This window comes from Stegostoma tigrinum, chromosome 17 (assembly GCF_030684315.1).
Source record: "Stegostoma tigrinum isolate sSteTig4 chromosome 17, sSteTig4.hap1, whole genome shotgun sequence".
Taxonomy (NCBI): Eukaryota; Metazoa; Chordata; class Chondrichthyes; order Orectolobiformes; family Stegostomatidae; genus Stegostoma; species Stegostoma tigrinum.
The window spans coordinates 18,513,599-18,538,199 of NC_081370.1; the positions used below are offsets into that span (position 1 = coordinate 18,513,599).

Here is a 24,601-nt window from a genome sequence, read left to right on the forward strand (position 1 = left end):
ATCTCACAGTCCCTCTGATTTACAAGCCGCAAGTCGTGAAATCCTGTAGCCCTTACTTTCCCACTTCCTTTCCTCACAATCGTTCTCATTTCTTTCTCCTTTCAGATACCTGCGAAGCATCCCAAAACCAGCCTAGCTCGTCCCCGCCTCCCTAACCTGTCCTTCCTCCCACCTATCCCTTCCTCCTACCTCAAGCCCCACCCTCATCTCCTACCTACTAACCTCATCCCACCCCCTTGACCAATCTGTCCTCCCTGGACTGACCTATCCCTTCCCTATCTCCCCACCTACACTCATCTTTACTGGCTCCATCCCTGCCTTTTTGACCTGTCTGTCCCCTCTCCACCTATTATGTCCTCTATCCATCTTCTATCCGACTCCCCCTCTCTCCCTATTTATTTCAGAACACCCTTCCCCTCCCCCACTTCTGAAGAAGAGTCTAGGCCGGAAACGTCAGCTTTCCTGCTCCTCTGAAGCTGCTTGGCCTGCTGTGTTCATCCAGTTCTACAACCTTGTTATCTCTGAAAACACTCACTGATAGGCAATGCACTTGGGGAAGAGAAAGAGAGACTTGACTTCTGTCCCAGAATTGAATCCAGGAAAGTGAGTCAGAGTTAAGGATATCACCGTACAGCTGGGTGAACAGCCAGCAGTCATACTCCAGGTCAGAACCAACAACATAAGTAGAAAAACAGTTACAGTCAGAATGAAGTTGGCTGGGTAGAAAATTTAAAAAAACAGGGACCACAGAAGTAGCAACTCAGATTGTTCCCAGTGCCTCAAACGAATTTTAGGAATAGAAGGATGAAGCAGATGCCTGGAAAGTTGGTGTAGGATAGCGGAGTTGCGACATTGCAAATGACTGTGGGGAGGTGGGACCCCTTCATGCTGGACGGTTTATACCAGAACAGGACTGGAATTAAGTGCCTTGCAGCAGAATTTTGCCAGTGTGCTATTGGGGAGGATTTAAAGTAACTTGGTAGGCTGTGGGAACAAGTAGATAATATCAGAGGGGAATCCTAAGATGCACAAACACTGAGAGAGAGATTGCTCTACAGTAGAGAAATGTAAGTTAATTGGTGGGTTTAGATTGTGGGAGAAAGTGATGAAGTAAAAGTCAGGGTTACTCTGCAAATGTGTGAACGCACAAAAAATGATAAATTAGATTGCGAGTTGCTGGCAGGTTGCCAAGTGGAATATGGAGGTGGGACTATAAAAGAGACCTGGCTTCAGGAAGGTGAGAACTGGTTGTTAAATCGTCATGGATACTAGGAAACTAGGGAAAAGCAAAAAGGGAGGGTGATTTATTGATTAAGGAGATTGTTGCAGTGCTACAGAAAAAAGATGTGGAAAAGGGGACAAGGACAGAATTATTTACTGGAGCTAAGGGAGTAAAAGGTGCAGTTAAGAAACACTAAGAATTGCAGATGCTGGAAGCTATAGTCAATAAATGTGGGCTGGGAAAGCACAGCAGGCCAGACAGCATCCGAGGAGGATGAAAGTCACTGTTTGAGGCCAAAACCCTTCGTTGTAACTGGGGTGTGGGGGGGGGGGGCGGAAGCCCAGAAATAAATGGAGAGCGTGGGGTGGGTTGGGGGGGGGAGGGTAGGTGAGATGGAGACAGTGGATGTAGGGAGGGAGTTATTGTGGATGTTCAGTGGGAAGGGTATAGTGGCTAGGTGATTTGGAAGATGGACAGGGTGGGGGAGAAGAGACTTTGAAGCTAGTCAGGTCAATATCCAGGTCATTGGGCTGTAAGCTACCAAGGCAAAATATGAGGTGTTGTTCCTCCAGTTTATGTTTGGCCTTGGTCTGACAGTGGAGGACACCAAGGATGGACATTGCATCAACAGAGTGGGAGGGGTTGTTCACAGTGGATGGCAATGGGAGGGCCAGATTGATCGGTGGGTGCAGAGTGCAAACTGGTCCCCAAGTCTACATTTGGTCTCCCTGAAGGTCTACCTAGAGGTTAGATGAAGCGCAGGTGAATCTCTGCTGGAATTGGAAGGATTGTTTGGGGCCTTGTGTGAAGGTGAGAAGGGAGGTGTTGCGCCTCGTGTAGTTTCAGGAAAAGGTACTGGGTGTGGTGGAGGTGTTGGGTGGGAGTGGGGCGGCTATGGTAGGGAGAGTGTGGAACTGATGAGGGTATCGCGGAGTGAATGGTCCCTGCAGAAAGCGGACAGGGTTGGGGAGGGAAATATCTTTTTGGTTATGGGGTCGATTATTAGTAGCAGAAATGCCAGGGGATTTGGAGGTTGGTAGGGTGGTATATGAGGACTAAGGGGACTCTATCCTTATTGCTGTTGGGGAGAGAGACTCTGGGGGCAGAAGCATGGGAAATGGGGGAGATGCGGTTGAGGGCATCCTTAATAATAGAGGAGGGGGAACCACAGTCTCTGAAGTAGGAGGATATCTGGCATGGAGTAGAATGCCTTAATCTGGGAGCAGATGCAGTGGAGGTGGAGAAACTGTGAGTATGGGATAGAATTTTTTCAGGAGATTGGGTCAGTGGAGGTGTAGTTGAGGTAATTGTGGGAGTCAGTGGTTTTGAAATGGATGTCGGTGATGACTGGATTGATGGAGATGGATGGGTGCAGGAAAGGGAGGGAGGTGTCAGAAATTGATGGTGCAATTTCATTGCTTGATGCAGTTAATAGACATCAGCCACTGAAAAGGATGTAAAGGATCAAATTTGCAGGGAATTTACAGATAATTGAAAAAAATGGTATAGTAGTTAAAGCAAAGGAATTTAATTATCTGAATGTGGAATGATAGTAATAGTGTGGAGGACACATGGGGCAAGAGTTTCTAAAATGTGTTCAGGAGGATTTTCTGTAGCAGAATGATGTCAATTCAATGAGAAAGAAAACATTTCTGAAGAAGGGTCCAGATTCAAAACATCAGCTTTCCTGCTCCTCACAGTCTGCCTGGCCTGCTGTGTTCATCCAGCTCCACACTGTGTTAACTCAGACTCCAGCATCAACAGTTCTTACTATCTCTGAGAAAGAAAACATGATTAGACCTGGTTCTTGGGAATGAGATGGTCCAATTACATTAAGTGTCAATGGAAGAGTGTTTGAGGGACAGTGATCACTATCGAGTTTTGAGAAGACTTGTAGCTCAGCTTGAGGTTCTGGATGTGAGTTTGCTCGCTGAGCTGGAAGGTTAGTTTTGAGACGTTTTGTCACCATTCTAGGTAACATCATCAGTGAGCCTCCAACGAAGCGCTGGTGTTATGTCCCGCTTTCTATTTATCTGGTTAGGTTTCCTTGGGTTGGTGATGTCATTTCCTGTTCTTTTTCTCAGAGGATGGTAGATTGGCTCCAAATCAATGTGTTTGTTGATGGAGTTCCTGTTGGAATGCCATGCTTCTAGGAATTCTCGTGCATGTCTCTGTTTGGCTTGTCCTAGGATGGATGCGTTGTCCCAATCAAATCCTACTTTGATTGGGACAACACATCCATCCTAGGACAAGCCAAACAGAGACACGCACGAGAATTCCTAGAAGCATGGCATTCCAAACGGAACTCCATCAACAAGCACATTGATTTGGAGCCAATCTACCATCCTCTGAGAAAAAGAACAGGAAATGACATCACCAACCCAAGGAAACCTAAACAGATAAATAGAAAGCGGGACATAACACCAGCGCTTTGTCGGAGGCTCACTGATGATGTTACCTAGAATAGTGACGAAATGTATGAAAACGAACCTTCCAGCTCAGCGAGCAAACTCACATCCAGTGATCACTATATCAGAAGATTTAGGCTAATGAAGGAAAATGATAATAGCCGATCCAGGTTAAGAAAGTCAGTTGGGGAATAGCTGACTTCACCAGAGTGAGGTTAGATCTGGTTGAATAAAGTAGAATTGTAGAGTTACAGTTTGGCAGGAGAAGTAATAGCTACCTTCAAAGAAGAAATGATTTGGACATGTTCCAGGCACATTCCCTTGAAAGGGAAACATGGGGCAAACAAATCCAGAATCTGTTGATGACAAAAGAGATGGTTGTGATAAAGAAGAAAAAATATTCTTATGACAGATATCAGGTAGAAATTGTTTTTGAGGACCAAGCTGAATGAAGAAAGTTCAGGGGAGTGGTGAGAAAACAGATAAAAGAAATAAAGGGAAAGAATGAAAAGAAATTGACAGCTAATGTAAAAGGGAATGCTAAAGTACTCTATAGATATATAAATTTCAAACAGGTGGAAAAATGAGAGTTTCAGGCTGGTAGGACACAAAAATAAATGGTTTTCGACAGAGAAGCAGAGGGAAAGCATGAAGTATTAACTATGTATTTTGCATCTGCGTTTACCGGGGAAGAATGTACTACCCAGACCATGGTAGCAGAGAAGGACATGCTGTTTCTAGAGGGGTTTAAACTGATAAGGGGTGAGGCTATTGGATAGGCTGACTACACTTAAAGTTGACAAGGCACCAAGACTGGATGAGAACCTTCCAAACTTCCAATGGAAATGAGAACAAATGTTTCTGGTGCACAGGCAACAATTTTTCAGTCATCCTTTGACTCAAGGATGGTGTTAGAGGATTCATATTCTACCTAAGTTGTGGAGTCACTCTGAGGGTGTGTGCACACTGCTCACTGTGCACAGATAGTAGGAATTGGAGATGCTGGAGAATCTGAAATGACCAGGTGTAGAGCTGGATGAACACAGCAAGCCAAGCAGCATCAGAGAAGCAGGAAGGATGGTGTTTTGGGCCTAGGCCCTTCTTCAGAAAATGAAGAAGGGTCTAGGCCCGAAACGTCAGCATTCCTGCTCCTCTGATGCTGCTTGGCCTGCTGTGTTCAACCAGCTCTACACCTTGTTATCTCTGTTTGCTCACTGTGCGACATGTTGACCTCCTATTTCAGAAGCCACTGCCGTACACAGACACCAGAGGTCCATGGAGTGACAGGAGAAATTAGAGGGAACGTAACTTCAGTGGGAGGGACCTGAAAGTCATCACTAAGGTCATCTTCACATCGAATGGCAAACCTCAATGTGGAAGTCTTACTGAAGCATGAATGTCTCACATGATGGATTGGATATTATGGAGACATCAGAGTTGCGACTGCAGACCAGAGAGCCAATAAGAGAGATATGCTACCTCCTCCTGACCTCCTGCCATTATTAAGTGTTACATAGGTGGTCAACTTCTGACCTTTCCCAAGATCAAGGTCCCTGATGACAGAAATCCCACCCAGTGTCAGCTGCTCTCCAATCAGAGTCCAGCCTGTCTTTAGAAAGGCAGTGGCCCTGGGCTGGTCTTGCCTGTTGCGAGGATTAGCATCTGTTGGAGCCGACAATTGTGGAGAAATCCAGGACATGGGGAAGTAATGGCAGGGAGGACTTCTCGAAGAGGTTGCGTAGGGATGCTGGTAACCCAGGAAGGGAGCATTCTTCTCAAAGAGTCCTCCCCTTTCATGATATTGTGTACGTCCATTACCCTAGAAAGAAGGACCAGCCTCTTAGGAGACCAGGACAGTTTTACTTGTGCTAACAGCATGTTATCAGGTCTGCCTGGCATTGCATTAATGTCAGTGATTGCGGGATGAGGCTCACCACATTAATCATTAATTGTCCACTTAAAGGCTTAAGGGGCAGCTGGGTGGCAATTCTGACCAAGGGCCATCCTGGCAGAAATACAGCGAACCTCAGGAACACCACCATCTTGCCTAATTAAATTCCCTTCCCACCTTCAAACACAGCACAAGAGGCCGTAATGTTTCATGCTCCTTGCTAAGGTAGAAATAAGAGAATGGTTCTAAAGTAGAGGCAATGGCCGGATGGTATTATCATTGGGCTATTAATCCAGAGATGCAGCTAATGTTCTGGGCACCTGGGTTTGAATCCCACCATGGAAAATGTTGGAGTTTAAATTCAATAAATATCTGGAATTAAAGAGTCTAATTATGATCACAAATTCATTGTTGATTGCTGGGAAAACCCTTCTGGTTCACTAATGACCTTTAGAGGAGGAAATTGCCATCCTTACCTGGTTAGGTCTATATGTGACTCCAGACCCACAGCAATATGGTTTACTCTAGGATAGGCAGTAAATGCTGGCCTAGCCAGCGATGTCCTCATCCCGTGAATGAATTTTTAAAAAATCCTGCCTGGATATAGCCTCCTTCTTGACAGCAATTCTCCGCCTCCTTGTACTCCCTCTTCCAGAAGTTTGTCGTTCTATGTATGCCCTCAGTTCATTCTCCAAATTATGCAGCACTCCAAGGGGAAGGTCTGATGTGTCCTGTCTGGAAGCAATTGGTTTGTGAAGAATCTGAAATATCAGCAAAAACTCCTTCAGCCTCTGCCCACACCTCCCTGTAATACGGTAACTTTAAACAACAGTAGGGAGTACTAATCGCTTGCAGAATCAGATGACACCTACAAATAACACAGAGGAGAGATTCCTTCTTGCTGGTGGACATACAGCTATCCAAAATTAAGAGAGGACATTAGCTGGAGCATTGAGCTCCAAAATTCAAGTGAATGCATCAAATCATGATTTTCTATATATTAAAGATGCCAAGGGACATGGGGCAGATATGTGCAAATAGCATTGATATATAAGATCAACTGTGATCTTAGTGAATGGCAGGACAAGGCCTGGTGCGCTGAATGGCCTGCTGTTCCTACTTCCTATACTCCTGAGCACCGAATGCTTCATTTTTTCCATGGATCAGGACGAGTTCAAATTCTGATTTTGGAAATGGCAGTTCATTGTAGTGTACCCTATAAAGGTTACAGCTGTACTGATAGATATGGGTACCTGTGAATGGAGTGCCATTAGCTGATACATACTGGACTCCCCAGGTAAGAGCTGTCAATGTAAGGAAATGTTTGCTGGTTTTGCAAAGATTTGCACTCTGATGGCCATTTCCGCATATGTTTAGGTGACTAGTAAAACTCCAGCTACATTGCCCATCAATTACACTGAGGCCTGCGTCAGTTAAAACTTTGTCATTACCACCCCAACCATTTGGATTAGTTTTAATGCACCAGAGATTAACTCACAATCAACAGTAATCACCTCCTGGCTTCTCTTTTCCAGTTGACATTTAATGTCAGTTTGTTTGAGGTTTGATTCAGCTTTGAGCTCTGTCTCTCTGTCTTTGAGGCTATCTCAAAGACATTTCAGATAGTACTAGAGGTGGAATGTAGAGGTAGCTTTAATTTCAGTTGCATGGACTGGATTTGAACCTAGATTGCAGATGTAAGGATCAGTTCTCACTCCTGCACCATCCAGTCCTATTACATTCAAAGGCACTTGGGGAAAGGGATGGAGCTGTGATATTTAATTTCTTAACTGTAGTAATAGACATTTGATGTCTGCCAATGCCAATTCTATATTTGACTTCAAGTTGTGTTCAGTTCCAGTGCCTGAGCTTGTGGTTCTGAGTGTCTGATCAGGTGTCAAAGCCTCCAATCCTGTGCTGTTCCTCTTTGCGCTCCTTCCTGAGCAGGCAGCAGTTCTTAAGTGTCTGTAAGCAGCGCGTTCAGAGGGGAAGGTTGGTGTAAGGGAAGCAGGTGAGGTGGGAATTAGAAGATCCATGGTCAGCAGCTTGCTCATCATGTCCGACATCAAGTTGAGAGTGAGTTGTGAATTGTGAAAGGGCCCAAGGCAGGAGCACAACATTGAAATTGTGAAATTATTCGCTGAATTTTTTTTTGCAGGCATGGCTTTTAAGAGGGTTATCCAGATTAGAGAGGCAATTTATAACAACTGTTTGTTTAAGAAACTGTGTTTTTAAAAGTGAGAGAGTTATTCAGAATGATAAGAAACAGTACACCTTGTAATGTCAAGGAAAAACTCCCTGCATTAGGTTGGCAGAAAGCCAGAACAAACATCATAAAATCTGGGACACTGCAAACTTCATAGCAATTTCCACACTCCAGCTTTCTGATACTGTTTGCATTCCTCCCTATTTTGGATGAGATACAAAAATATATTTTATTTTATTGCCGTCTAAGATTTTAAAAATGTAATTTTTTTCCTTTCTTCCTAAAGACACTACATCCTCACCCTTTGGTTCCCTAACTGAAGAGTCAGTTCTCTTGCAAGCAGTTTGATGATGGATATTGGCAACTTAAATCCTGCAGGCATCGCAGTCAACTTAGTCCTGTCTTCCAGCCATCCCCTTTTACTCTGCAATCAGTTGCTAGCTCTGCATTGGGGCAGATCAAGTAAAGGGAGTTTTCCGTTCCCTCAGATGTATTCAGTGCCTGAGCCGGAATTTCCTGTGAGCATTCTGCCTCTTAATTTTTCCTGGGCGAATGAAACCCAGCTGCAGCTCAGCTCAGTTTGGTATCGAGTCTAGGTTAAACCTGGGTCCTTCTTACCTGTATTAAAAAATAGAAACACTTGCATGTATAAGGCATTGTTTATAGCCTGAGGATATCTCAAAGCTCTTTATAGCCAGTAAGTTATTTTTGAAATGCAGATGCAAGTGTATTGTAGAAAAGGTGACAGCCAATTTGTGCAAAGCAAACTTTCAAAACAACAACATGAAAATGACCAGTTAGTCTGTTTTTGTGACACTGATTGGTGGGTGAATATTGGCCAGGACACTAGGACTAGCTCTGCCACTCTTCAACATAGCATCATGAAACCTACAACCAACTGAGCAGGCAGAAGGGGCTTTAATTTAGCATCTCCTCTGAAAGTTACACAACTAGGCTATTGTAACATCATTTTGTAAGACCAGAGTCCAGTTAGGGTGAGAGAGGGGCCTTCAATATATTTATTTTGGGAAACAAATTAAAAAATTATGGTACAGTTTTCTTTAGGTGACATTGCATGGAAAAGATGTGAGAAAGAAAAGATTTGCCCATCTGATGTCAGTATTAAGCAGCCTAGTTTTGAGTTTGGATAATGCTCAAATCACTTACACAGGACATGAAATTTCTGTTGATGGTCATTATATTTTGTAAGTGTGGTCTGTGATTCATGTTTATCATCATGATCTATTGTAAATCACAATATCAATATTTTCCATTCGACTTTACTTTGTCAACTGTCACACTGCAGTTACAGGCTCTGGCCACTAGATGAAACGTATCTCGCTCTCTCTCTCTCTCTCTCTCTCTTTTTCTCTCTCTCTCTCTCTCTCTCCCTCTCCCAAACACAACCACACAACCTGCAAATTACGTACAGTTTAAAAACCTTGCATATTTGCACATATTTTGTCAGGAATCACTTTTGCTTTAATATCATGCAACTTCTATCATAATAGTATCCACCTTATAGCGGTGCAAGCCTCCTTTCAATGTTTTTGTAAGTCACTGCAACTTCTCCACATTTTCGTGCCATGATCAAGGGTTTTTGTTTTAAATTTAACCTTGAATTCAGTCTTCAAAGGGAGTTACTGTACTGCAGTATGCAAAATGCAAAGACTTCCCAGCTACCCTCCTGAAATATGAGGTATGGCACTATGCTCTTGAACAGTTTGCAAGATGAAGCTCCTAACATTTGGCCTATGGTCTCAGCCCATGCTTCCATGATTTGTGGCTGAAAGCTTTGAAGGCAGTGGCGTTGGGGAGGGGTTTGATTACAGCAGGACTTGATGGAAACTTATTGAAAGCTTATCCAGGCAATGACCTGGTAAAACAATGCATATTATCTAAAGTAAATAGTCAGCATTACCTATCCTAAATAGTGTGGATTTATCAGTCACATGAACATTACTGGACAAAGACGAATTCTGTCAAAGCTTTTTGACTTGCACTTACTTAGGACAACAGACAAGAAAGGGAAAAACATGTTTATTCTGAATGTGATCTATACTGTGCTCATTGGTTTTGAAGTGGATTGTGATTTGTAGACATTGCCAAGGAGAATGTACCAATTAGATGATGACTGACATTTAACTGTCAAGTTTTGTTTATATTTAAACCAGGTAGATTGACTCTCATTGGTCAAGACACTGGCCTGCAGACTGAACCAGAAAATAGTTGTCACCTATTTTGATCATTTGAAATATATCCTTTGCAAAGATCAGGGCCCTGTATATTAATATGTGCAGCTTCCAGTATGCACAAGTGGGCTATACCACAAACCCAACTGAAAATCTTAAGTTAATTGTCAGCACAATTCTTACCATACTCAGGATTATTTAGTAAACATTATCCAATCTCCTCCAATATTGGGCATTGTACTTGAAGCTTTGCAAGCATGATTAGACATGATTAGCCAAAGGGGGATGCTGTTTGATACAATACATAGACTTGTGGGGCATTCTGTCCCCATACCTAGCATCATGCCAGCATTGAAATTCACAAACCACGTTATCACTTATGTGACAGGCAGAATATCTTGTTGCCATGATAGATGTTGTCAGTTGTCAGTCAGGCATGCAGCATGAGGCACTTGACTGCTGAAAGCTACGTATATTATTGAACATTCTTTGTGAAAGTCCTGAGAGTGCACAACAGAAATCTTCCACAAAATCTTTTTCGGTAATACCCAAGATCTGTACTATTTGTTTGCAGAGATAAGCTTTCGTAACTGTCCAAGATTCAGTTAACTTGCTCTGATGTTCACAAATTTATTACTCATTTAGAATCACCCAGAGTAACAGCAGTGCAGATTCTGTCAGTTTTTGGCAAGTGTAACTCTTAAAATTCTTACAGGTTAATCAACAATAAAGGGACACTTAGTGCAAAAGGAAGTTGCTTAAGCATACTAACTGTTAAAGCAGTAAAACCTGCTTATTTTTCTCAGCAGAGTCTCATCTCCTGCGTACTATGACACCTGAACATTTATGTCATATGACACCCCCTTCTCGTCTGGAACATCCTGCTCAAGCACATCTGCAGCCACCGCATTCTCATCAGCCACCCAATGCACACTATCCAAATGTCCCACGAGAGATATATATGAAGGCTGAGCCAATGATGCCCCAATATCCAGTATCAGGAATATCTCCAAATGAACTCCATCAAGCCCAGCAGTCACAAATGCTTCACCAACTTCTGCAGCATCATGGATCAGAGTAAGATGCACTTACATGTTTGTCTATGTATATGTGCCTGCGTGCATGTGTATGAATGTGTGTGTATGTATATGTCTCTGCGTGTGTGTGTATGTATATGTGCATGCATGTGTATGTATGTCTGTATGTATGCATGTGTGTGCATGTATGTATATGTGTGTGTATGTATATGTGTGTGTGCGTGTGTATGTATGCCTGTGTGTATGCATGTGTATGCGTGTATGTATATGTGTGTGCATGTGCCTGTGTGTGTGCGTGTGTATGAATGTGTGTGTATGAATATGTGTGTGCGTGCGTGTGTATGAATGTGTGTATGTATATGTGTGTGCGTGTGTATGTATGTGTGTGTATGTATATGTGTGTGCGTGCATGTATTTGTGTGTATATATGTGTGCATGTGTGTGTGTTTATGTGTTTGCATGCATGTGTGCTTGTGTGTGTGCATGTGTCTGCGTGTGTGCGTGTGCGTGTGTTATAAAGTCAGTGAATTGCTGAGACTAACCGCTCTCATATAAGAAGTATTCTTTTTCTTCAGCCATTCAACATGCAATGGTCTTCATAATTGCCAAGCTTTATTAATTTATTGATTTCTGAATGCATTTCTTCCCATCAAGTGCATCAAGAACTCAATAGTTAAACAACTGATGGATATTTCGTGAGTAGGTTTGCTGAGCTAATTTGGTGGCCACCAAATGTTCTAGTAAATTTGTGTTGATTTTGAATTTAATGTTGTGAAGTATCTGATAATCACAAACTCTAAGCCTGGTAAGGAAGAATTTTCTGATGAGACTGCATGAATGAAATTTGGCTTTTGATGTCACCTTCAACTCATATCTCACTCTGTTAGTCACATCCTTCAGCAATCTGACCTTAATGATATCTTGCCTCCACAGTGGTATTCCTGTGCATCCAGCCAAGAAGCGGAAACATTCAGACTCTCCTCCAAACACTTTAAACACTCAGATATTGAATGGAATGATAAAACAGGAGCCAGGTAAGTACCTCATCTTTTTTCATTATGAAACCCATTCCTCAGTCAAATCCACTCATTTCTCAGCCTCCAGCTGTCTCCCTGTGTTCTTTCCAGGTCTTAGTCCCACTTGTGTTCAGTGAGTCAACTTGTTGAACTAAATGTTCACAGGTGGGGCCTCTATATTGATACTTTTACATAAGGTACCTGATTGTCTCCCAAACTATGCAAGCCAATGGGAAATAGGTGTCTCTAGGTAGATGTAGTGGTTCATGCCAGTATCTCATACAAACTTTTGTTCTGACTCCAACTCTTTTTGAGACAGGTCTTCACAATGCCCCAACTCTATACAACTCCACATGGCCACATTCACCTAAGTGACACATAATCCAGTTAGCCCACATGTGGACTTAATGCCAATTTGTTACTCCCTGCTTCTTTTCCAGCAAATACAACTTAAAACCAAGCTTCAGTAAGATTGTTTAGAATTATCGTCAGCCATTTCCTCCCCTAAGGAGTCCCTTGTGCAAGTGTCTCCCCCTTTTTTAGACTCAAGGTGATACTCCCTTGGTTGTCCTTTCGTACTGTTGATTGTATGTCCTCTGTTTCCTCTGAAAAAGGTTTTACAAATTTTGAAGTTTCATGGGGACTTCCCTATAAGAGATGATACAATCCTTACAAGAGGTGCAGATATCTTGTCCTTGAAGACTAAAAGATGTTATAATTGCAAGGACAGAAAGTTAAAAGAATGGTTTTGTGAAGAAGGTTCTTAAGTATTTGGAATATTTGGAACAGTTGCCCTGAAACCTAAATTCCAACAGAGAAACCATCTGATAGATAATGAGGTTATTAAGCTGTATCAGGATATGTACTGGCACCAGAACCTTGGTTTGCCATCATGACCAAACCAGGCTAGCTGTAAGAGTGGTTCATGAACTGAAAATTTGTATAGCTTATTTAGCCACTTTTTAGTTTTCCCAAGTAGGTCAATTTATAAATAACCAGAAAGCTTTAGCCTGAAACAAATTCAAATTTTAGTTTATTATGTAGCTATTGCTGAAAGCCACTCTTTTAAAAACTGATACCATTATTATCCAAAACTAGGATTCAAAGATTAAATGTAGCCAACTAAAAAATACTGGTAAAAATGAAAGTAATATCAATTGTGTCATTGCAAGCCTGTTACAAGTTTAAAGATTTCACTTTATGAGGTGAAGGAGTTTAAAAAAAAGAAGGCACAATTCAGCAGCTGTGATGGTTTCTATAGTTGAAGAATTGAGGGTTGCTTGTACCAGGGGACTCAATAGGTCCAGCAAACATTGGAAGAGCAAGGAATGGTTTCTAGTTACTCACAGTTCTTCAGTAGTAGCAATGGTAGATTGCCTGGATATCTTCAAAAGAACAGTAGCAGATTTCTGAGAACAGTTCTCATTACAAACCCGCTTTGGCTAAGGACCTTCTCTGAGGGTATCTCTCATAGCCTTCCTGGGAGGTTCTACTCAAAATAATGCCTCTTAACTCCAACAAAGCAAAATCACAACTTTATTAAAACAAAATCAAGAACTGTGGATGCTGAAGATATGAAACAAAAACAGAAATTGCTGGAGGAACTCAATAGGTCTGGTAGCATCCGTGGGGAAAAAACAGAGTTGATCTTTCGAGTCTGGTGACTCTTAAATATTAACTCTGTTTTCTCTCCACAGATGCTGCCAGACCTGCTGATTTCTTCCAGTAATTTCTGTTTTTATTACAATATATTAACTTTAACCAATCATTGTCACATTGCAAAATCGATTATACTGAAGTTTCACACGATGTCTTGCCAGTCTCCTGTTTTTCTGAAGTTTTGAATTCTCATATCTTTAGAAAGACCCATTGTGTTGTCCAATGGGTGATGGAATTCTAAATATCCCACTCTAATTCATGCTGATATGACACACCAGTCTACCTGCTTGCTGGCTGACAGTGAATCAATACAGTGATGAGATTTCCAAGAGCCACTTTGGAGAATTGACTTCTGAAGAAATGTCAGATTGGACTCAAAATGTTCACTCTCTCTCCACAGATGCTAAATAGATCCGTTGAGTATCCTCATCATCTATTTTTATTTTGGATCCCAGCCATCCACAGTATTTTTCTTTTATTGCAGGAAACTGTCCATTGATACAGACAGATTAGCCTGCTTTACAAAATAGGTATTATAATTACATAGATGCAGCATTACCTTGGCCATCCTTCTGCTATTACTGAATGCCCTTCTGCATTATCAGCAGCTTGCCATTACTATATCTACCACTTCCGTCCAGACAGCCTGCACCACTTTTCTATGGGGGCTTCTTGTAACAGCATCCGTCAAATTGACCCTTTTAGAACCTGCTTTGAAAGCATCACTTCCACAAATGTACAGGAAATTCTGAAGGATCTCAATACTCCCAAAGCTACACTAATTCTACCACTTTTCTCTTTTGCCCTTTAACTAACTGCAGCCTTAATTTAGTCCCCAGTGCTCTTCCATGGGTAACAAGAGTTCTTGGAGTCACTGGTGTTAGAACAGCCCCACAGATAACATAGCACTCAAAGGAACTCAGATCTCACTGTCTGATCACTCACATATGATGGAGGTTTGGAAAAGATACCAGCAAGTGTCCTACACCTTTGGAATCATGTTCTAGCTTAGAGAAATTTGGGAAGATCAAAATTCTGTGGTCTGAAAAGGTGGTTGCAGTAAAATCTGGGTGAAATTCCTGGAGGTTCTTTGGGCTGTTAAAGTCAGTCTCGGCACAGTGTTTTCTAGGGAGCAGATTTTTGTCAAATAGAAAGACATTTTTTTTTTCTGTTAACTATGATGTGAAAGCTCTTTCGATCCATGTTATTTTAGGGTTGATGCAGGACACTGACAGCCTAAATGGCTCCTACCTGGACCCCAACTATCAGTGCATTAAATGGCAGCCACACCAACAGAACAAGTGGACCACTCTCTGTGATGTCAACTGCAAAGATCTGTGAGTAACAGCTAGTGTTTAGTTCTCAACCTTTTTCATATTGTGGCTATTCACAAAGTGGGTTTCAGTGGGAAAATTCCTTAAGAATGCTCTCTCTCCCTAGTTGGGGAATCCACCTGCTCTCAGACTTCATTTCAGATTTCATTGTCACAATATTGTCTGTGCATCTTGGATGGAATTTTCAGCACGTCCAATTTGCAACTGTGTGTCCCCCAACGACTTCAAAGTAGCCGCTGTGTACGTCAATGCATCAACATGCGCTGTAATCACACACAGCAGCAAAATGGCCACCTTTTCTTACATTTGAAATTCAAGCAGATCATAAAGAATGAAGGCTAGACGCTAATCTTTCATTTCTGGACCTATGGATCGAACTTAACCAGAATTAAGGAATTAAACACACTTTTCACCACTGACGGTAACAAGATAGGGTGAAATGAAGTTGCAATCCCAATCCTGATCCTTTTGGCACTGATCAACACTTGCTCCTAACTCAGTAGGAACTAGCATTCAGTGCAGGAGATGCCACAGAATGGCAGGTGTAGGAAATAGAAGCTTCTCGCACTGGTACATTGTTTGGCTAATCTGAGAATATTAGACGATTAGTGCAAAGACAGCTTCATTTACTATTGAATCCTTAAAGAGACATATCCTAGGAGTTTTGATGCTGACTTCAATGACTTTGAGTTAAAAGTAAACTATTTCTTTCCCAAGCGTATTTTTGAGCAAAAAAAACAAAAACGTGCTAAATGCAAAGCAGATTACGGCAGGAGGTTCCCCAAAACCTGGAGACAATGCCTTGGAATGTTGGATAGAAAAACACAGGCAACAAGCAATTGACGGACCCTGAGGAATTGCCCCTCCCTACAACTCCTTAAATTCCTGTGCGTTTGTTAGAGTACACAACATGGGATTAATTTCTTGGTGGTTGTCAAATGTTTCACTCTGAACAATTGTGAAGAGATACCATGTAATGCAATTCTGACAGTGCTTGTTGCTATCAACTGGTGACATTAATCACAATGATTAGTGTATCCAGCCATATAAAATGTGTGATAAAATCTCATTCTGGTGCTTAAGGACAGTATAGTAAAATCAGTTGTTTTGGAAACACATCAGTTCGTCCCTTGCAGGTGTTATCAAAGAAAGGAAAATGATGCAAAGCTTTCCTGGTTACTTTTCTCAAATAGAAAGCAAAAATCGAGCTCCTGAACTCCTTCCCAAAGTCAATGCCTGTTCAAACCAACACATTCTGTTTACACATGTCTTACTAGGAAAGTTTAACATTGAAGAGAAGATTTGTATCTCCAATTATGGACAGCTAGGAATGCCCACAAATGGGCTAGCGATGGGGATATAACTGAATTGTTCGGAGAGCGAGGACTGTTCAGTTAATTGTTGCACATTTTAATCACTCTTTCCTCATCATCCTCTTCTCCCACTGACTGCAGCCATGTGTTTGTCTGGCAGTGCCTGTGCACTCACTTTGATATATTCTCCATGTCCTCCTTTTCTAACAAATATTTCTATTGTTCAGTTTGCTTCTACTCCCCTGATCATATTCAGAGCATCTCCAGCAACGGCTTCTGTTCTTGACATGGAGCATCTTTGACTATTCATCTTCCAGGCTCACATATTGACCTTTGCTGACACTGCCACTTGGTTGACTGGGGCGTCATAGTTTCGGCCCTTGCTCCAAACTCTTATCCAACCTCGCCACAGTCTCATTCTGACCCAGATTGTTTGTGTCCTTATCTAACCCACACTGTAGATGGAATTTAAACCCGGCAGTGGGGTCTTGTGCCAAGAGTCCGGCATTTCCTCTTGTTGAGGAAGGTAGGACAGAAGAAGTGCCTGTCAAGCACTTAACTGGCCAGGGTTGGGGGTTTTCCAGAAATCCAGACCGCGGGAATGGAAATCCCATCCCTGCACAGCTGAGGAATTATCAGATTACCAGTAGCTCTCTATTTCTGGCATCTACAGCCTTCATGATGCCTTGACTTGCAAATGGTGCAATGACATCCCTTTCTCTTTCCTTCCATATTTATCCCTTATTTCCATTCTCCCCTTCTCCATTATCTCTCCATAACTTTCTCTGTTCGCTTTTTTTTCTGTTTTGCTTAACACGTGCATTCCTCTGTCTTAAACCTCTTATAGATCAGCAGAGTGATGACTGATTGCACGTTGATTTTGTTGATGTTGCTGCTTGGATTTTCCAGACAGCTGCTCCTTGTTGCTGTCATACCCATTTATTAATGTGCATTACACATGGGACACGGAGCCTTAGTATGTGGTTTAAATCTCATTACCCACTCCTCTACAAACACTCAATGAGAGATGACGTTTGACAAAGTCCTGATGGAGAAAGAATTTTTAAGCAGAATTTACAGCTTTCTGAATTGTGGCTGCACTATCCTGAGATACATGTTTCTATTCACAAGACTGAACAGAACTTAGAGCTGCAGGGGCCAAATGAATATATCACTTGCTTCTTTCCTATCACTTGCTTTTTACACCGGCAACAGCTAACTGACGTGCACATGAGCCATACAGTACAAGGCAAGATTGAACTGTATTGTTCCCTAATACTAGTCATGTACTCTACCTTTGCAGAAGCTGACACAAGCTGCCTTATGCCTGTACCTTCAGTTTACTCCTTGTAACCCACCTGAACTATTTTTCTGGTAGCTTCTCATGCTGGTGTAGGGCCCAGAGCAACTCCAACACAAATTTGGTGCTGTCTAATAAATTAAATACACAAGATGGTGTGATCCAGCTTTGGACAGAAGGATGTGAATAAGTAACACAGAAGAGCTACAGTTGGCATTTCAGCAAGTTAAAAATGAGAGAATGAGACATTGCAAACTGGGGAGAAAGAGGAATGAGCAAAAGGGCAATCTCAGAGTTTTTCTGTAGAGTAATCGTAAAACTTCAGGAAAACAAATGGCTGCATGTGAACTCCTGGGTGTCTGTCAGTGCTGGATGGAGCCTGTTTGAGGAATTGTTTGATGACTGAGCTGTAATTTCTTTTTGGATGGCGTTCTGTTCTATCTGCTGCTGATTGACAGAGAACACATGCTCAGTGCTGTCTGTAGCTGACGTGTGTTTAAATGTGAGCTTAAACATTTCCATTGGAATTGTGATTTCTTGCCTGGTCTGGGGAATATTGGGGGTTGTTTCCTAGCAACTGGTCGCGAACTTGCTGCAGAAACATTCCTTGCATTTTTGTGGGTGCAGTGTGGCTCTCAAAATAGCTGTCAAATATTTCTGTATCAATAATGGACTGACCTTCATGTGATCTACTTCATCTCCATTTGCTTTCTTAAACTAATTTATTCCCCATTCCCCTCTGGCCCCAGATGAAACCTCCTAAAATGTATCCTTGAGATATAAATACATATAAACTGTTTGAATCCTGTGATTAACTTCCAGCTGCAACACAATCCCTAAATGTGTTGCTCTCTGTTTAATATTTATTGTGGTTTATACTTGGTATTAATCCAGGAATGAATTAACACACTCATTTGCCTAGTCAAAAATGGGACAATTGTACAGGCAGCCAGTATGTAAATGATGAGCTGCGTGTGGTTTATTTTGAGAGTGTTGGAGGGTGCGTGGGTGGCAAAACGAATTTCTCTTCAGGTGTCCTAAATTATCTTATTGGTATAGCTCCTAGATGGTTAGGATTCTTGTGGTACGGTGGTAGTGTTCCTACCTCTGAGCTAGGTTCATGTCCGACCTGCTTCAGAGGTCATACAGTCATACAGCACAGAAACAGACCCTTCAGTCCAACCAGTCCATCCTGACCATAATCCTGAACTAAGCTAGTCTCACTTGTTTGCTCCTGGCCCATATCCCTTCAAACCTTTCCTATTCATGCAATGTGTTATAACATCTCTGAGCAGATTGATTGGCTCAAAAATTGTTCTGCTTGTCAGTTCCAAAGATGCACCTCTTTATTTTGAAGATAGCAAGTTCTTCCAGAACCTATTTTGGAAAAGTGGCTATGTCAGAAAGAGAATTTGCATTACAATGAGTCAGGCTTATGCTGCACTGTTTCCATTTAGTACATTAACATGTTCTAATGCAGCATGCTTTCAACCCGTACAGAACGAATAGATGTGGCATTATGGTGTGAGCATTGCTGCTCTCTATGGGGAACCACACAAAGACAATTTCAAAGCCTGTACAATTTTCTGTGACCTGGAGATCATTGAGTGCTGCTGCAGATCACTTTTGAGCTGCACGTGTTGTTTTGATTGCACGGCATCTCCCAGTAAAACTGGATATCTTCAGAATGCTGATTAAATAGACAAAGAGCTGCTGATCCACAAAGCTTAGTTAAGTCACAGGATCCTCCTGTTCAATAAGAAGATGGAAACTAAATCCTGATCAGTTGTTGACTTTGGTCCAAAAATATTATTCTGCTCTACAAAGGTCAAGACGACATTTTATTTGAAAGTCAGCACTCAGCTCAGCTGTAACTCTAATACTTTCTCCAGGGTGGACACTGCATTTGGTCTGCAAGTGAATTTTACTGTTAGTGAGACGCTGAAATGGAGAGGGAGTGGGGGTAGGGGTGTTGCTCACAGTAAACAGTATCACCAAGATCAGGCAACAAGAGGAGGTAAATCAGGAAGAAGTGGCCAGGAGAGACTGAACTTAGGTTTTAAAAAAGGAGGAGGGAAAACTAACAGAGATAGGGGATTTTAGTTATGAAAATAGTGAGCTGAAGTAAAATGAAGTAGAAGACAATGCAGTGATTCTAACACAGTGGACAATGCATGAAGGAATGTATGAATTGGGATGCTTACAGGTGAAAAGGAGTATGAGAAGAAAATTCAGAGGAGTTCTCAGTTCATAGCTTTTGATAAAATTGATCAAAAATGTTTGTGACAGAAAGTTGGCAGAACATTTACTTAAGTTTATTTGCCTGGTCATGCTGTAGGAGAGTTGGTTTGTGGATCTCCTTTTCCACTTTGCATTTCAGTTGTAATCAATAGCCACATATTGATTCATGCCTGTGTCTCCAATTAGTTCGTGTATTCAGCTCATCTGCTTTGTGGAAAGGAGTAGAATCATTTGTTACAACATGATATATTCCAATAGCTGGTGTATGGCGCAAGAGTTTTCAATTCATGTCCTTAGGTCATGCTGGTATTTGGAATTTCAGCAGAGAAAGGTGCGCTGTGTTAGCTATTTTGGCGATGAACCTCCACAGATCACTTTTTACAACCCCTCTAAATGGTGTCTGGCCGATAAAATCTATGTCTACAACTTGCCACCCAATGTTAACACTGCCACAGTTTTGTCAGCAGCAGCAGCAGAAGAGGTTTTTCAAGTTGTCAATTAATGGTCTTCAATGCTCCATCTCCCCACTGGAGGGATTGTTCCAGTGTTGGGAAATGCCCATGCCAAGAATCCAGCCTAGTTGCTGTAATTGAGTTGGCTGGTGACAGATTAGGTCAGCAATGCCTCATGAACAGGTCTTCTGGGCCCATCCATGAGTCATTCCCCAGGTCAAATACCTGACCCACAGGGTGGGGAGTAGGAGTTACAATCCTGATGCCCTCTTAAATCTAGGTCCATTTAACATTGTCAACATTATAGGTGTTATGTGAATGTGTCTCAATATTATCCAGCGCCTCCACTCGGTTCGCAATAAACAACTGCACCTCCCAGTCGCGAACCATTTTAACTCCCCCTCCCATTCCTTAGACGACATGTCCATCGTGGGCCTCCTGCAGTGCCACAATGATGCCACCCAAAGGTTGCAGGAACAGCAACTCATATTCCGCTTGGGAACCCTGCAGCCCAATGGTATCAATGTGGACGTCACAAGCTTCAAAACCTCCCCTTCCCCCACTGCATCCCAAAACCAGCCCAGCTCATCTCCGCCTCCCTAACCTGTTCTTCCTCTCGCCTATCCCCTCCTCCCACCTCAAGCCACACCTCCATTTTCCACCTACTAACCTCATCCCGCCTCCTTGACCTATCTATCCTCCCCGGACTGACCTATCCCCTCCCTACCTCGCCACCTATACGCTCCTCTCCACCTATCTTCTCCTGTATCCATCTTTGGTCCACCTCCCCCTCTCTCCCTATTTATTTCAGAACCCTCTCCCCGTCCCCCTCTCTGATGAAAGGTCTAGGCCCGAAACGTTAGCTTTTGTGCTCCTAAGATGCTGCTTGGCCTGCTGTGTTCATCCAGCTTCACACTTTGTTATCATTATCCAGCGCCAATGGCTTCATCTCAACTGGTGATAAGAGTCTGTTCTGTTTCTTTTGCAGACCCAATCCCAGCTATAGAGTAGATGCTGACAAAGGCTTTAACTTCTCTGTTCCTGATGATGCTTTTGTCTGCCAAAAGAAGAACCACTTCCAGGTCACGGTTTATGTTGGTATGATGGGTGATCCAAAATACGTGAAAACCCCAGAGGGGCTCAAACCAATTGATTGTTTCTTCCTGAAGTTGCATGGTGTAAAGGTGAGTGCTACCTAATGGTGGGGAGTTGTGGCACCAAGAGAGATTTGTTCATCATATTTGGTCTTTGGATACATTTTCTTCCATTCACCAATCTTAGCACGAAAGTCAGCATATTTTTCTGAGTGCCTGTCTGTATAACACTTATCTACAAGTTATTGTGATCTTAGTTAGGGACAGCAAGATTGTCATTTGTTCGGATCCTGGTCCAAATTTCCTGCCAATGACCTTCCCCCAGCACCTCCCACAATTGGCAAAGTGCCTGCTCGCAGTCAATAAGCACTTTTAGCTTGCCCAGTAAATTCAACAAAACCTGATCATGAAGGTAATGCTGGCCTTTGTCTAGAGCCTCCAGAGGCTGTTCTGTTTACCATGTTCTCTTTCCCCCAACTTGTTTCTTTCTGTTCTTGGAAGAACATCCCATTTGTGTGAGTATGACATTTTACAAACCCCGCCACCACTAACGCAGCCGTCCTGTGGTCTCTCTTCTTTCGGAATCCTCAGGCTGTGGGCATCATTAGCCAGGCCTGCGTTCCCAAGTGACCTGTGAAGGTGACTGAAGTGAACTGCTTTCTTGATCACCTCCAATCTGTGTGATGAAGCTTTGTCCACGATGCTGTTTGGGAGGCAGATTTAGGATTGTGATCCAATGAAGATGAAGGAACGGTGATATATCTCCAAGTTGCGTAACTTGGAGAAGGCTCAGAGGCAATGGTGTTCTCATATAGCTCCATGTCCTGCTGAGTGGTAAAAGGGGCAGCTTTGGTAGGTGCTGTCAAAGAAGACCAGGAGAGTTGCTGCAGTGTCCCCTAATAATTCAGCCACTATGTATTGCTGGTGGATAGAGTGAGTGCTCAAGGTACTGGATGGGAGGAGTAGTAAGATTGTGAGTTAGTTGCTGAGACATTTGCCATAAATTCATTCAGTATAAAAGGAAACTTAATGCTGCTTAGCCTTGGATAGGTATTAACTTATGTCACCACGTCATCAAAGCCAGTATTCTATTCAAATTATTGTCCATTGCAGGCAATTTTAATTGGTTCTCTGGAAAATTGGAGGGTTGGAAATCAAATAAACAAAGAACCAGATTCACTTTGAAGATACTCATTAGATTAGAATTATTGATCCTTGAAGTGGCAGGAGACAGTCAAGTTAAATCCATTTCAACTTCCTTTCCCATGTTATCTTGTGGATCAAGTCAGTTTGGTTGGAAAGAAACAAATTCTTTCACATATCAGAAAACTTGGAAAGAGCTGGCATGTATATCTGATTACTGATTGTTTAACAATCTTTTTTGGTAGTTGGAAGCAATGAACCAGAGCATCAACATTGAGCAATCACAGTCTGACCGCAGCAAACGGCCATTCAACCCAGTCACGTAAGTACACAATGTAAATTGTGCATTTTAGGAACTATAACAACTGTCCCTGTTCATGGAAAGTCACACTTAATTGTCCATCAGAAATGCCAGTTTGGCTCAGTCAACAGAACTCCAAAGACTGGGGATTCAAGCCCATTTCAAGGATTTGAACAGACATGAGAAATTGCTGCATCTTCTGGATGAAATGTCTATGAAACAAAATTTGTTAAATACAACATGGCTTTATTTGAACAACAGTAGTGAATCCTCCTGCTTTTTCTTGGCCAAGATTGCTCCTGTGAAAATACTACTCGTTTGTTGATTAACTGGTCACTTGTCTTAATGATGCTGTGAAATATTGCTGTCCATGAGACGGTTGACACCTCTCCCACACACAAATGTTGTTATTATATGGGGAAACAATGGCCTTGTGGTATTATTGCTAGACTATTCGGCCAGAAGCTCAGCTACTGCTCTGGGAACCCAGGTTCAAATCTCACATGTGGAATTTGAATTCAGTAAAGAATCTGGAATTAGGTGTCTAATGATGACCATGAAACCATTGTTGATTGTCAGGAAAAATCTCAACTGGTTCACTTATGTCCTTTGAGGAAGGGAATCTGTCATCCTTACCTGGCCTGGCTTATATGTGACTCCAGACCCAGAACAATGTGCTTGACTCTTAACTGCCCTCTGGGCAATTAGGGATGGGCAATAAATGCTGGCCTAGCCAAGGGCACTCACATCCCTTGAGTGAATAAAAAGAGTTCTTCAAAAGAATATAAGAGTTTTGAAGCATGTAAAAGATGTGATTTAAGAGGTGTAAATCTTTCTTTCAGATAGTAATAAGTTACCAACATACTAGTCCTTAAAACATATATATATATGCCATACCTTCTTCTGTCAGCTGTTTGCTATGCATTGATCACATTCTGGTCTTGTAATATGGGGAGTCTGCAGAATCTCAAACCCCTCAATATTTTTAAATGTGTACTTATTACAACAGTTATAGTACTATATATATAGTGCTTACACAATATTTTTATTGTGTACTCAATATTTTTAAACTGTTTTTAAGAGGGACAATAATATCTCAAAATGTGTCTAATAGCTACAAAGAGCACACATGTGGAAAGTTGATAACTTCATAGAGTTTATTCAGCAATGGATTTCTTCTTGTGTATTGTACATTTTGGACTGTTGTCTTAATTTCAGTTAAAAAATCAGACAATGCACAGAAAGGTAGAGATCAAAAGTGAACAGCAAACTTGAATGATTATTGAAAAATATTCAAGTTGTCAGTGAAGGTAGATAGAAGTGATGGGAGGTGTATGTGAATCTGAGAGATTGTTAGGGATGCTAATAGATGTTTAGGGATTTTGGGAAATATTGATGGTATGAAGTAATTTGGGAAATTGTAGGATAATGAGAGATGTTGGTAGATTTTGAGAGATTCTAAGAGATATGGAGATATGATGGTGGTATTAATATGTACAAGGGATATTGAGAGAGATATAGGATACTGATGTATGTTTTTTGATTCTACAGGATTAACATCCCTTCTGATCAGGTCACAAAGGTCACAGTTGGAAGGTTACACTTCAGTGAAACAACAGCTAACAATATGAGGAAAAAAGGCAAACCCAATCCAGACCAGAGGCGAGTATCATTATGAGTGTCATTGTTTCCTGCAAGACAGCTAGGATTCCTACTTGTATTGATGTGTAGACGAGGAAGATGGTCAACGCTTTTTCAGCATCCATGTTCAGTAGAGACAAAGCATCAGTTA

At 42.0% G+C, this 24,601-nt stretch overlaps 1 protein-coding gene across 11 annotated transcripts in view; it reads left to right on the forward strand.

Annotated features, from left to right (window-relative positions):
* Window positions 1-24,601, forward strand: part of myrf (myelin regulatory factor) — a 232,156-nt gene that overhangs the window by 150,951 nt on the left and 56,604 nt on the right. For 7 of the 11 annotated variants that reach the window (XM_059652005.1, XM_059652001.1, XM_048545342.2 and 4 more), the window contains 6 exons: window positions 10,726-10,996; window positions 11,890-11,990; window positions 14,845-14,968; window positions 21,260-21,455; window positions 22,754-22,830; window positions 24,361-24,471. In XM_059652005.1, the coding sequence (XP_059507988.1) occupies window positions 10,726-10,996; window positions 11,890-11,990; window positions 14,845-14,968; window positions 21,260-21,455; window positions 22,754-22,830; window positions 24,361-24,471 (880 nt within the window). The remainder of the gene's footprint in view (window positions 1-10,725; window positions 10,997-11,889; window positions 11,991-14,844; window positions 14,969-21,259; window positions 21,456-22,753; window positions 22,831-24,360; window positions 24,472-24,601) is intronic. The other 4 variants (XM_048545343.2, XM_059652007.1, XM_059652008.1 and 1 more) reach the window with 1 other exon arrangement.